Consider the following 13,754-nt stretch of genomic DNA (forward strand, 5'->3'; position numbering starts at 1 on the left):
GTAAGATGTTATTTTTAATTATTTCGTGCAAGGCTTTCCCATTAATCATAAGAGAAAACTAGCTGTAATCCACATATGCATGTAGATTTGTCAGGCATTGTTGAATCCTTTTCCCTCACCAGGAACAGTTGCTTATGCCGCCTTCTAGTGCCACCAAAATCAAATTAAGCAAAATTAAACGCAACGACAAACAGACAAGGATAACAGCGCGAGTGCCGACTGTGAGCCAGGATATGATTCCTTTATTTTAATATTTTTTCTTCTACTTTTTATCCTTTTTTGGCAAGCACACAACATATGCGTCCCGTTGACAAATAAAGTTTACAGATATGTGCAAAGAGCACACACAGAGAGAACGGGAGAAGGGAGCGAGATGCTGGGCACACATTGAGAGACAGATGGGCAACGCACACGAGTAAACAATGGAGAACTGGTTGGAGTGGGGGCCTGGCAATGCCAGGCACGGAACACCAGCACCAAACATGGAGCATGGAGCATGGAGCACTGCTAATGTACACAGACAACAGCTCCCCAATGAAATAGTTTATGGTAAACCGCAATGCGAAAAATGTCACCTCTTGGCAAAAATGAGCAAAGCCAAAGGGCGGGCGAGATTCAAAGATACAAAGCGTAACAGAGGGCATGAGATAGAGAGAGAGCAGAGTTGTCGGGTAGCTGGTAAAATAAGTGCGGAAGTTGTTTGCGGAGCTGGCAAAAGGCAAACGGAAGCGGCCTATTGGGCAATGGCGGCGCCACAGGCGGAAATGAGCCAACTTGGCTGCCATACGAGGCGCTGGTCCTGGCGCTAACTCAAACACCAGACGGCTGCAAATTTCTACTTGATCTTTAATAGATAGACTTAAAAGATTGGTTAACTTAACTAACTTGTGGCTCCCTGAGTTTTAGCACCTGTTCGATTCCAGAAATAAACATCCTCCTCTATTTAGCCTTTCTATGGGCCACGCAAAGGCGGCTCTGTGAATTGCTCATTTTGGGCATCGCATCGCTTGGCATCTGCCTCGCTGGGCACCACATCTTTAACCAACTCGAGCAACTTATCCAACGGACACTGGAACTCACAGCCGGGCACAGTTAACTTTTGAGCTGGCGCCTTAGGATTGTTACGGAAATAAATCTCCACCCAGTAATCGCCGGTTTCTTTGTTCTTGTGCAGCTCAAACAGTGCCATGACCGAATAACGCGGCAGCTGACGCTCCCAGATCTTCAAAGCAGACAGCACATTGACCACAGTCGAGTCGTGACCCGTATAGATAAAGAGCTTGCGCTTGTCGGGCTTGAGGGTTTCGTTGCGCTTCTGTTGCATTTCGTTGAACATCTTCTTCAGGAACGGACCCGCCTTGATCTTTTGCATCTCGGGCGTATACACATTATACACATAGCTTTGTTCGGTTAGGAACTGCATTTTCTCGGGAAAATATTGCTTCGTCCATTCGGGCAGCTCTAGACCCCATTCCTGTTCCGCGAGCAATGTCAGATACAACGATTGCACATCTTCCGGTTCATTGAAGCTGAGCCCAGTGTGGGCTGCCAGCTCCTTATACATATCCAGATAGGGCTCGATTTCCTTCTTCACCTCGGGCAGCTCATAAACTTCGTGCAGGGCTTCGAAGTAGCGGGGACAGGGTGTGCGCACAAGAAGTAACTGAGGATTAAAGAATTTTCGATTAATTAAGGACGAGCATTTAAAATTGATTTTTAAGATTTCCTACTATGTAGTTAAGCTTCAAAATAAAGACAAAGATTTTCAATTATATTAAAAAACTTTGACAAACTGCATTAAAATTGTGAATTTTAGTCAAATTAAACAAATGAATTGACAAACAAGATTAGAATTAATATTTACCGCCAATTTAAATCAAATTCAATGAGCCTGACAGCATTAAGCTTAGAATCTTTTCGTTATGTGCATCGGAATTTTAAATTAGAATTTTTTTCTTATAAGTTAAGCCTTATAAATGGCTAGCACATATCTCAATTAAATTAGTTTTTGGCCCGTTTTAAAAGAGGAGAGGAAAGAGCCCGATTCCCGGCCTTTGGTGTTGACGTTGAAATGGGGTATTAATCAATTTGAACTGATGATGGCATCATTATTGATAGGTTGACATACCGTATCCTCATTTAGCTCCTGGGAGAAGACCGGTATGGGCTGCCAATTGTATTTGCTGTTCCATTCCATGGGCGTACCTTTCGGTGGAAAGAAACTGGCCAGCACTGTTTGCATGGTCATGTGTGTGCGTGGCACACCCGTTGCCTGTGCGTGCACCAACTGAAGATGTAAAATGTGGCCAAGAACGAGAACGAGAACGAGAGCGAGGACGAGAAGAGCGTTAAGGAAATTGAGTGATGAGGCAAGAGCGCTTGAGCTTTGCAATTTGTAAACGTCCGCACTATCAGACACCCGTCCGGCGGTATACCCGGTCTCCGGTTCCCGATTCGCTGCCAACGGGTGTCTGGTGGTGGTTCGTTAGCGTTGGGTTACTCACATCGGGACTGTAGTAGGGTGCCAGGAATTTGCCATAACGCTTACGCAGCCAACTTCCAATGTTGAACAGCTCGCGTTTGCCATTCTGAGCGTTGATTTATTACATGGCATGGGCGGATGGCACGTGAGACAACAGCCGGGTAGCCCACAAATAGCAGCAGCAGTAGCACCAGAGAAAGAGACAGAGGGGAGAGAGCGAGAGAGAGAGAAACATGTAGCAATGTTATAAAATAATAAATGCCTTGCATTTTTGCAATTGCATAAACATATGCATGTGTATATGTTAATGCAACACAGATGCCACACCCGCACTTCATCCGTCCTCCGCCACGACAAACATTTGCATTTCAATTTATTTAAATGCTTTGCTGCGTGGTTTTCGGGCTGAACGGGAAGCTGGTAGGTTCCTTTTTCACATTTTTTTATTTTTTTGTTTTTTTGCTTTTTTGTTTTCTATTTTTGGGCAAAAGTTTTGCTGCAACTTGTTCTCGACTCACATTTGTTACTTGTCCCCAGCCAAATGGATAGTAGGTTTCATTTACATGGGGATCCGTTGGATATGTGTCCGCCGGTGTGCGTGGGCCATGTCGAAAGACCTGAGAATTGTACAAATGTATGCAGTGTTAGTTACGAGTTTTTAACTTTTATTTCCAGTCGCTGCTTTAATTAGCTCGGTTTTAGTCTCAATTGACATAAGCTGAAAATCATGCTTATATGGGAAATAATATTACTTTAAGGCATCAATTTTATTTAAATTATATTAATTTAAAAAGCATGAATATTTATATAAAAAATGTTATCAGCTAATAAATGCTGTAAGATCGACTACCTATTGATTTTTTAAATAACATCCACAGTCTACTCTACACAACCGAAGTCTATCTATTAATAAATTGAAAAAAAAAGTTTGTTATTTATTATTAAATAATACAGATCTTTAAATTCTGACGACCTGAGGCTTTTCATTTTCCAGATTAGGCTTGTTTTTACGCGCTATTTTTAGCCATTGCCATGTTGGGGTACGCGTTTAATTAGAATCTCAAGCAAAAAACAATTATAATAACAAATTTGAGCCGTGCACGCGACTCTGATAAGAGAGAGAGAGAGAGAGAGCGAGAGAGAAGTACTCAGGGGAGGAGCAACCATCGATCCCAGGCGCACCTCACACTGGTCATGCACGTGCGAAGTGTCGTTACAATTACAAATTTGCGGAAGTATTTCCAACGATTCGATGTAAATTGCGCGTGGCCAATTTGCTGATAAGCTCCGCCTGGCTGAAGGTCAGCAGCCCTGGACTAGACTGAGTCAACTTATCTCTATGTCAGTTAATTAGGTTTTCAGAGCATCAATATTAAACCTGACTACGTAAAAAATGTTTGAAAATATTTATATAACAAAAGTGCGTCGCAGTTTGCGGTATGGCCATATAAAAAAGTTAGTAGACTGGTTTTTTTGTGCTTTTTTTTTGCTGCTCGGTTGGGCGAAACGAGTAGCTAAAATTGTAATTAGGCATGTAGCTGGTTTTAAGTTTGTTTGGTTTTGTTTTGTTTTGTTTATAGTTTGGGCATGGATGATGCGTACAACTGATTTATAGACCAGTTTGAAGAGTTTGTTTAGTGCCAAATGAAGTTAAGCAGCTTTATTTAATTTACAAGTAGATTGTTGGAAAGATTAAAAATTAAATTAAAGGGAAATCTGAAATTAAATACCAACAGATATCATATCTCCCAACATATATTTTACATGCCGAACTAATTGGAAATGCCACTAGGTAATTACAGTTTTTCATAGCTTGTTTAGCAACTTTATGGGCGCGTGTTTATTTTTTTTTAACACGACACGAGCACGAAGCGACAATATTTAATCGCACGTAACACGAGTTGTATAAAATTTACCCGATTCGACAAGCACAACTTATTTAAAATGTTGTTTTATATTAATTTTTAATTAATAAAGCATATATTTATTATTAGGCACTGTGAAACTATCTGATGTCGTGTCAGATCGTGTTAATACTGTCTGCGCCTTCACGTGCCCAATGCGTGAATGTTTGTGTCACGCACGGAAACACGACATGCGCTCAACTCTAACAAGAAAACTATCAGCTTCCACAGCTTATAGACGAAACTAGAGTTCCCCGTCAAAGTCACAATCGCACATTTATTACTAGCTTCATGGCTGGCTGCTCATTAATACGTGATATAAAATCCAATAATAATCACTGATATTAGTAATTTTAATCTAAAGCACCTTAATCGGTTCGTTCTATAAGTAGCACACAATTAAAGATCAATTAAATTAGCTGATGAACATAACATTAATCACTGGATTTGATTTTAGCTCCTTTCAATGTTTATCGAAATATAGGTAAACCTATATCTTATCAGCCTTCTACCTTTCGGAATGCCTTCACTTTCCGTACTGCTGATACATAGTATTTATGACATTTTGTGTATGCGTGTAAGGCTTGTTCTTATCGCGCGACATTCGTCTATTGCCTTAGCTGGCAGCGTACTAAATTAACATTATTCCGAGCAATAATTAAATGCTACGTTACACTGTGCTACAGAGTCAAGGCATGTTGCTTAAAAACTGCGAGCTTCAACAATTTATGTGTTATGTGTGCGTGTTTATCAGCAATATGTTATTCTTTTTTTTTTAACATTTTTTGAACTGTTATTTCTCAGCAAAATGTTTTTTTTTTCAAGTCTGCTGAAGCTATGTTAATTCCATTCACTTTCAATGCTAAGTTGAAACATTAAATGAGCTACGTTGGTTTTGAATTTTTGTATTATCAGCTGGTTTTTCTTGGGCAGACGTGACGTTATTATTTACTCTACTTGTAGCACCTGGCATTTAAATGACTATGATAGAGCACTTGTAAGGTGCTCTCAATTTAAATTGAGATGTTAGCTAATGGAATTATAGAAGCTCTAATGCTATAAGCGTTAATTATAGAAACACAAATTGTACCACTGTTTGATTGATGGCTTCAGAAATTATACGCACTTTAAATTTAATTAATATATATATCTAAAGACCTAATTATATACCCTGGATTGAGTCACTTTTTTGTACGTTTCGTTAAGTTCGTCCTGTTTTTAATAATAATAATAATAATAATAATAATAATAATAATAATAATAATAATAATAATAATAATAATAATAGTAATAATAGTAATAATTATAATATCAATAATAATAACCCTAAGCAATATGCTTTTGAGACTTGATCTTCTCGAATTACATCTCCTAAAAACTTCTCAAATGCTTAGCCAGCTTTGTTTAAAGTAAAGAACTAGCCCAGCACAGATTCGGCTTATATAACCTGTATGACTTATCACTCGAAAGCTTGGGCCCTGTTACACAGTGTAATAGCCGCAGCTGTTACTTCACAGCTGTTTTTCTATTTTTATTTTTATTTTTTTGCTGGTGTCGTTCGATTGCTATCGACTCTCGGACTTACCACATGCAACAGCTCAAGCGTAGACTCGTCGGTGCCGGGATCGGTGATCTTGCCCGAGATGACCGTCGAGTGTGTAAAGCACAAGATCAGCAAAGCCAATGCAATTAAGCCGCCCGTCATCGCTAGACAATGCCTCCTAGTGAAATGCGAACGCGGCATTTTGGTAGAGCCGCTTTATATGGCTTAGTCGCGGGTCTCGAACTTGGGTTGTTCTCCGTTTTATTGTGTGTGTAAATGTGTTTATTTGCTTCGCGCTAATAGCAGAGCGGGAACGTTGACGCGATTCGAACGGCCACAAACACACAAATCAGAAGACCAACAGACAACTCGATTCTTTTTTGATTTTTGCTGGCATTGTTTATTCGGTGCTTTTAATTATGCTCTTCATAAAACAGAAAACCAAAAAAAAAAAAAAAAATAATAAACTTGTTATTATTAATTTGCAAAGTCGTTATGGAACGAGTTTTTGGGGGCGCCTTTTCTTCCAACAGCATTTGAATATCTGTATTTCGGGCACGATATTTGTCTTCTTTCTGCTGTTATCATCAATACAAACAAACGCTCATTTCTATTTGACAAACCTTGTACTTTGAAATTAATGATGAGCCGCTTTATATGTTCAGTTTTTGACCGAGCTGATAAGCGAATAAGCGAACCGGATAACGGATAACGGATAGCTCAGCTGTTCCACGGAGCACTTATGCCGTACTGTCATATAAGTATATTTCGCGAACCAAACAAAAGCCCACAAAAAAATAAAGACGATATTCAGACCTCACAGAACCAGAACATATGTCTTTTATCGTTTCATTATCGCCAAATGCTTTCGTCCCCGTCTTCGCTTTTGACTATTATTACTTTTATTCTTATTATTGTTGTTGTTGTATGTCTATTGTGTGTTGCGTGGCTCGTAACTGATCGTACATTGAGCAGTCGCCACAACAATGCCTCCACATTTGAGGCGTTTTGAATCGCGGGCGCGACTTACATTAATATGGCGCGCACACAAACACACACACGCACACACTATAAAATACAGGCACATCCACACACACACACACGCACACACACTTTGGCGTCTGGCTAATTTATGCCCAAAGAAATTCGTCACCAGATTTTTCGGCAGCCGGCTGTAATAAATCTTAGCATTTTGGATTTGTTTACTTTGTTACTTTATCGAGCATATGTTAATTAATTTAGTATTATGCATGTTGTTGTTGTTGCTGTGTTTTGTATAAAATTGCGCCTCAATTTGACAAATTTAAATTTACATATTGTTTTTTATTGCTGCACGGAAGTTGTTGCCATCCTTTGATGGATTAAATATAATTTACATGATTCGCTTTTATGCATAAAATGTTCAAATGCCAACTGTTCGCTTTAAGAACATCTACAGTTTGTTTTATAAGTGCTGTAAGAAACCTTTTAGTAAACGTGTATTTAATTTGAAGGTGGGGCAGTTTGAGAAATATGTGAAATAAATAACTCCAGTTCATTAAGTTGATTGAATGATGCAGATAAAAGCTGCAGGCATACATGTGAATAATACCCAAAGATTTTGTTGTATTTTGAGAAATTAATTAAATGTCTTTAGCTTTAGGTGCTTAAATTCTCTTTGAATAATCCCTATGCACATGGCTTTTAACTTAACTCTGGCTGAGCTAGTCAGTTAGATATTCAAATGAAGTATTATCCTTAATGAAGCCGTTTTCATAGCTGCATTTTTTGACCTATTCTTGTATTCAATTAAAAATGTCTAATTGTGATGACAACTTTTAATATATATACCTATTTATGCAGCACAAAACCTTCTGCTGTTAGTTAATTAACGTAAAGCGACATTCTTGAAATTAATCGTAATTATTTTAATATTTATTTTCATTTGCGCATCAGATATCAATTTTATAAATTGTTCTCAATTAAAAGTTTCTAATTGCGCTGCCAAGCTATAATATATATACTTAATTTTGCAGCTCAAAAACTTCTATTTATTTTCATTTGCGCATCAGATATTGAAGTTATATTTTGCTTTTTACAATAGTAAAATATGATTTTAGAAGACACGATTATTGATGGTGATTCCTGTTAATAACAGGTTGCACCTTTATCTATTAACTGTAGATAAAAAACGATTTTTATGCTTTGAACAGGTAAAATTAATAAAGCATTTGGATGGCAATTGACATAAGCAAACCAATAAATAGGCAAACTCTACCGATTTTAGTGTTTTATCATATTTTTCAAATATTCGGATTCAAAAAGCATATTCTATGATAAAACTTATCGAGCTGCCTTCTGACAAGTGAAGGTAATAAAACACGCACATTAACTCCCAGCCTGAGCTAGTCCATTCGAGTAGCGTGCAAATCAATCAAACAGCAATCAGACGGATGCGAATACATATTTTTATATAGCTATCAGAAGCCTCTTATATAAACACTTCATATTAAAACTTTACATAGTTAATACTGCTGAATGAAACTTAGTACCTCTCATTTGTGATAGCTGATGCGGGTGCCGTCGCCAGTGCCCCGGGCAAGGCACAGCTGCTCATATGGTGCGTCGGGCAGAACATCCATTGTTAGCTCCAGTAGCTTTGCTATGGGACACTGCTCGTCGCAGCCGGGCACCTGGAGCAGTTGCGGCGGTTGGTTGGGATCATTTTGGAAATAGATCTCCACGAAGTAGTCATCACTATCGTTGCGTCTATGCAGCTCAATGGCTATGAGGGCCGAGAAACGGGGCATCTGATTCGGCCAAACGTTTAGGGCGCTTAGCACATTCGATATGCTCCAGTCGTGTGCACAGGATATGTACATTTTTCTACCAGCTGGTTCCAGTTTGCCAGCTATCTTTGACTGCATATGGTTGTACATGTCAGCCAGATAGAAACCACCTTTGATTTTGCGCAGCTCCGGCGTGTACGCATCGTAGACATACGATTTCGCAGCCAGTGGTCGCATTTTGTCTGGAAAGTATTCCTTTGTCCACTTTGGCAGCTCCAGGCCGTAGGCCTGCTCCGCCAGTAGCGAAATGAACACATTGGTCACATCGTGCGCATAGCTTACATTGAGGCCCGTCAATTCAGTTAGCTGTTGCAGCATGGCCGAGTTCTCCTCATGCAGTGCAACCACCTCCGGCAAATGCATCACCTCCCACACGGCCTCCTCGTAGCGGGGGCAGGGCACCTTCTGACGCAGACGCTGCGCTTAGATTAATTTTAATATTTATTAATTGGCTGCCTTTGACGAGAACCATTTGCTGCAACTTTACCGTGTCGGTATCTTCGGGCTCTGTGTAGATTGGTATTGGCTGCCAGTTCAGCATCATATCCCATTCCATGGGCGTATTCTCTGGCGGAAACAGACCTGCCAGCACCATCTGCAGCGACATTAGGGTGCGTGATGACTCCGTGGCTTCAGCGTGAAGCATCTGAAGTAAGTACATCGATTAGCTATTACTCCTACCATGATCACACTTTTAGACTCACATCCGGTTGATAGTAGGGCACAAGAAATTTTTTGTAACGCTTGCGCAACTGTTTTCCTATTTTGTAGAGCTCCACCTTTGCTGCCTATTGGACATTAATATACTTATAATTGCAATGTAATTGTAACTTTATTAAGTTATTTAGCTCACATTGGTCAGTTGTCCCCAGCCATAAGGCTCGTAAGTTTCGTTCAAGTGCGGATCCTTCGGGTATGTGTTGACGGGGGTACGCGGGCCATGACGAAATAGCTGTGAAAATGGGGTATGTTTTCGTATATTCACTTGGAACTCACTTCTTATGTTCAAATATTGTTTATAGTAGTTTGTTAGCTTTCAATACACCAATTTTTGCCTAGTCAACCATGTCAATACTTGTGCTTTGTCTTAGGTTTTTAATAACTGCATTAACTAAACCGTCAAGAACACAAATCCGATTTAAGTAAAATACCCTTTACGATTTAATTTTGTAAATCTGTATAATGAACAGGTGTCAAGCATAATTAATATGTAGATTGAAGAGCAAGCACTTTGAAGACTCAATCTCTTGTCACATAATATCCATAGCTGTCTTAGCACATTAAATTAAATATTTGGACAGGGTATTTTGAAGTCAAAATATATCGAGAATTCGTACTTGATTTAGTATCTCATAAATAAAATTTCCTTATGAAGTTGCATGTTGCAATCCAATTAGGAATATATTAAAGTAATTAGGTTTGCACATACATTTTAGTACTTGCCCAACAAACCGGTTGGTTCGCTTTAATTAATGTTAATGCTACTTGGCGATGTATTAAGTATACGCCATGTGGCACAAACTGGTCTTGGCGTAAAACGTAAGAGATTTTATTTTAAATTATTAACACGTAGAAATATATATATGTATATATGTATATATTTAAACATTTTAATAATTGAATTCAGCTGCCATTACGAGTTCTTAGAGTGCGAAAAGAAATACGTTTCAAGCTAGCATGATAGTTCTCGGCTGCTACGAAATTTAAGTGCGTTTATTAGTGCCTCTTTATGGTTTAATTATAGAGATTAAGCAGTTCATAAAAGTGGAAAGCACATTTTATAATTTTATGGTCTAGCGTCTGCTTTGAGTTGCTATCTAAATGAATTATTTTGGCACTTTAAGTGCAAACAATATTTGCATTGGCTCTACACAACCATATCACATATCACATTCATTTGTATAGTATATCGCACAAACAGAGTGAAAGCAATTATAAGACTTGACATTTATTTACCACATGCACAAGCTCCAGCGTTGAGTTTGTATTGGACAGCTCCTGTTTATCCTCATCCTGTGGCTCCTTTACGGGCACAATAGCTGCTTCCACGAGCAGCAGGGAACTCAGGCAGAGCAACAGACCAGGAAAATGCTTGGCCCTCATCATATAGATTTTTTTTGTTATATATATTTTTATAGAGTTTTATTTTAAAAGCGTGCTTCCAGCTACGTTGAGACTCACGCGTCTAGTGACTGCACAAATAGAAGCCGAGCGGCTTTTAAGTCGCGATTATGTAGAACAAAATCGAGAGAATCGAGAATATGTTTGCAAAGATAGCGAACAGTGTGAGAGATGACGTTGCTCGAATCGCAAAAGCAAACAATTTGCAAAGAGCCGCTGCACAATAAAAACCTTTAATAACACACGAAATTAACTATAATCAACTTGAGTGCTCAACACAATAAACAAATTTACCCAAAAAAAATAAAATAAACAAACACAATTAACTTTTGGGGTACTTTTGTTTATTTTTAGTTTATTTTAATTTTTTTTCCCGCTGATTTCATGACCTGCTGTCATCGTCTAATACTGAGTTCTGTGTGCCTTACAGTGATATTTCAATAAGTTATTGCTGATCGATTGGACGCGGCGGTGGTTCCACAAAATCAGCGTTACGGGCACGACAACGCTGCTCCACGGGGTCATTGGGTAGCACCGATTCGCTCAGCTCGACGAGGCGATTCAGTGGACACTGCAACTCGCAGTCGTCTAGTTTCAGCTGCTCCAGGCAGCCAAATTCATCGTTGCGCAGAAAGATCTACAAAGAGTTTAGGACTTGTAAAACTGCAAGCTGCAAAGGGTTTTTTCCAGAAATTCCATTACCTCCACATAGTGTTCCCCTGTCTCGCGATGTTTGTGCGTTTCGAAGATGGCCATGATAGCAAAGCGCGGCATCTGGCGCTTCCAAACGCCAAGCGCGGATAGTATGTTGCCGACGGTCCAATCGTGCCCCGTGTAGATGAACATGCCGCGCTCTTTGGGCTTCAATGTGCCCGCCTGTTTCGCCAGCATCTCATCGTACATTTTGCGCAAAAAGGGGCCACCTTTGATCTTCTGCATCTCGGGCGTATACGCATTGTACACATAGCTCTGTTCGGCAAGGAATTGCATGCGCTCGGGAAAGTAATCCTTCGCCCAGTCGGGCAGCTTGTAGCCAAACTCCTGTTCGGCCAGTAGAGTTATGTACAGCGAGTTGACATCCTCCGCATTGCGCATAGGCATGCCTGTCAGATTGCTCAGCTCTCTGAGCATATCCGCGTAGGGCTCCTGTTGAGCGATTACCTCTGGTAGGGCGAAGACCTCGTCGCGCGCCTCGAAGTAACGCGGGCAGGGCGTTCGCACCAACAACAGCTGTTAATATTCAACTTATGTATTATTATCCTGCACAATACGCACATATATATATATATATATATGTTTTTCCATTCCTACCGAATCTTGATCCAGTGGCTCAGACACAATGGGTATGGGCTGCCAGTTGAGCTGCTTGTTCCATTCCATGACGGTGCCGCGTGGCTCAAACATGCTGGCCAGTGTAGTTTGCAGCGACATCAGCGCTCGAGGCGAGGCCGTAGCTTGGGCATGAAGTCGCTATACATATACGTATATATTTACATATGATTTTCATATATAGACAGACATCCAAGTTTAACTTACATCGGGTCTGTAAAAAGGTCCCATAAATTCTCCATAGCGTCGATGCAGCCAGCGGCCCATCTCGAAGAGCTCCTTTTTGCCACGCTGCACAACAAAGTTTAATGGTTTGTTTTTAATTTCAATTTTTCCTTTCACTTTTAGATTTTCCAAACAATATGATTTAATTTTAGAAAGTCTAGCTTGGATTACTTAATGATTTTTTTAATTTGGTAAATTAACTTTTATATGCTTCGAATAAAATAAGTTTAGCGAGAATTTTTAAACCCAGTTCTAGTTTTTTACAACTGTGATTTAATCCAAATTTGTAGGGTTAAATAAATTTTCTAAATTACCAAATTAATCGAAAATGCATTAAGTTATGTATATATATATAAAACCAAATCAAATTCCTTCAAAAATGCGTATAGATTGTAAGGAGATTTGTTGTATCCCATGTTTGGTGCTATTCGAAGTATTTGTACAACTCACATTCGTCACATGCCCCCAGCCGGTGGGCTTAAAACTGTCCTTGATATAAGGATCTTTTGGAAAGGTGTCGACGGGCGTGCGTATGCCGTGTCTAAAGACAATGTGCACCAGTTCCAGCGTTGAGTTTGTTGTATTCGGACGCGTTTTGTAGCACTTGTTTAATTGCCTGTTCACTTGCGCCCAAGGCGGCTGCTTGCCCTCCGCTTGACTGTTAAACACACAGATTGCCACAATTGCCAAGACAACGCCAGCGGCCAGCGCACTCATTGTGAGTATTTGTTTTCGCGTGCAGCGACCGAATATCATTTTTGATGCAGTTGTTTCTTATATAGCCAGCGACTCCGTTGAAAGCGGAAGTGAATTGAAGGCGCGACGACACAGGTCGTAAGTATCGATAAAACGTGATTTGAACAGATTTGGGAATTCGCGAGATTCGGTATCGGAGCACTGAGATACACTCGCAATTCAATTAACTCGCAATGGAGTTGTCAACGGGATTGTGCGTCTGGCGCGTGCTGTTGCTAGCGCGGCTGACACTCAAATAAAACCTAGACAAGTGGATGCGGAGAACTTAAAACTAAAAACGAGATAAATCAACCGTTCGTTTGGCATTGTTATTGTTGCGTCAGTTGTTCGAGAGGTTGACGTGCGCTGACTAACCCGACTAACTGTAACAACTAGTATCTGTAACTATTCCAGTGAACTATCGGGCTTAAAACTGAGCCAATTAATTGGTTATTTCACTGAACCATGCAATTATATTAGTTGCGGGTCTATGCCTCAGATATCCGCCCTGGAAAACTCAATTCCCACGTCTATTTATAGCCATGTCACTGTGACGCCCCTCTCCCTGGCCAGTTTTGGCATTTCAA

General features: G+C 39.9%; 3 protein-coding genes across 4 annotated transcripts; all 3 read right to left on the reverse strand.

Moving 5' to 3' along the window:
• Nucleotides 1-826: 826 nt before the first annotated feature.
• On the reverse strand, nucleotides 827-6,310 carry LOC135433746 (venom acid phosphatase Acph-1). Of its 2 annotated transcripts, none has more exons than XM_064689979.1 (5): nucleotides 5,972-6,310; nucleotides 3,001-3,099; nucleotides 2,505-2,588; nucleotides 2,129-2,287; nucleotides 827-1,663 (listed from the first exon to the last, which is right to left on the reverse strand). In XM_064689979.1, the coding sequence occupies exons 1-5, from the start codon at nucleotides 6,128-6,130 to the stop codon at nucleotides 953-955; spliced, it is 1,212 nt and encodes a 403-aa protein (XP_064546049.1). In that variant the 5' UTR covers nucleotides 6,131-6,310; the 3' UTR covers nucleotides 827-952. The 2 variants fall into 2 exon arrangements, with proteins under 2 accessions (XP_064546049.1, XP_064546051.1); XM_064689981.1 differs by lacking the exon at nucleotides 5,972-6,310 and adding an exon at nucleotides 4,899-5,013.
• A 2,052-nt stretch (nucleotides 6,311-8,362) lies between these two features.
• Nucleotides 8,363-11,107, reverse strand: LOC135433747 (lysosomal acid phosphatase). The gene is made up of 5 exons (XM_064689982.1): nucleotides 10,714-11,107; nucleotides 9,611-9,709; nucleotides 9,462-9,545; nucleotides 9,245-9,403; nucleotides 8,363-9,174 (listed from the first exon to the last, which is right to left on the reverse strand). The coding sequence occupies exons 1-5, from the start codon at nucleotides 10,861-10,863 to the stop codon at nucleotides 8,464-8,466; spliced, it is 1,203 nt and encodes a 400-aa protein (XP_064546052.1). The 5' UTR covers nucleotides 10,864-11,107; the 3' UTR covers nucleotides 8,363-8,463.
• Nucleotides 11,108-11,217: 110 nt separating this feature from the next.
• On the reverse strand, nucleotides 11,218-13,429 carry LOC135433745 (prostatic acid phosphatase). Its single transcript, XM_064689978.1, has 5 exons — nucleotides 12,883-13,429; nucleotides 12,415-12,498; nucleotides 12,190-12,348; nucleotides 11,581-12,108; nucleotides 11,218-11,515 (listed from the first exon to the last, which is right to left on the reverse strand). The coding sequence occupies exons 1-5, from the start codon at nucleotides 13,186-13,188 to the stop codon at nucleotides 11,324-11,326; spliced, it is 1,269 nt and encodes a 422-aa protein (XP_064546048.1). The 5' UTR covers nucleotides 13,189-13,429; the 3' UTR covers nucleotides 11,218-11,323.
• Nucleotides 13,430-13,754: the final 325 nt, after the last annotated feature.

The sequence above is a fragment of the Drosophila montana genome, unplaced genomic scaffold (genome assembly GCF_035044405.1).
Source record: "Drosophila montana isolate Dmon_TW-CO22-7 unplaced genomic scaffold, ASM3504440v1 contig_3218_1, whole genome shotgun sequence".
Classification (NCBI taxonomy): domain Eukaryota; kingdom Metazoa; phylum Arthropoda; class Insecta; order Diptera; family Drosophilidae; genus Drosophila; species Drosophila montana.

Bases quoted from the DNA above. Each gene is read 5' to 3' on its own strand.
- LOC135433746 (XM_064689979.1), bottom strand. From the start codon at position 6,130: ATGCCGCGTTCGCATTTCACTAGGAGGCATTGTCTAGCGATGACGGGC. The intron at 2,288-2,504 runs GTGAGTAACCCA...TTACATCTTCAG, and splicing joins CACCCTACTACAGTCCCGAT to TTGGTGCACGCACAGGCAAC. The intron at 1,664-2,128 runs GTATGTCAACCT...TTTAATCCTCAG, and splicing joins AGGAGCTAAATGAGGATACG to TTACTTCTTGTGCGCACACC.
- LOC135433747 (XM_064689982.1), bottom strand. From the start codon at position 10,863: ATGATGAGGGCCAAGCATTTTCCTGGTCTGTTGCTCTGCCTGAGTTCC. The intron at 9,546-9,610 runs GTGAGCTAAATA...AATGTCCAATAG, and splicing joins GCTGGGGACAACTGACCAAT to GCAGCAAAGGTGGAGCTCTA. The intron at 9,404-9,461 runs GTGAGTCTAAAA...TACTTACTTCAG, and splicing joins TGCCCTACTATCAACCGGAT to ATGCTTCACGCTGAAGCCAC.
- LOC135433745 (XM_064689978.1), bottom strand. From the start codon at position 13,188: ATGATATTCGGTCGCTGCACGCGAAAACAAATACTCACAATGAGTGCG. The intron at 12,499-12,882 runs GTGAGTTGTACA...TTTGTTGTGCAG, and splicing joins GCTGGGGGCATGTGACGAAT to CGTGGCAAAAAGGAGCTCTT. The intron at 12,349-12,414 runs GTAAGTTAAACT...GTATATGTATAG, and splicing joins GACCTTTTTACAGACCCGAT to CGACTTCATGCCCAAGCTAC.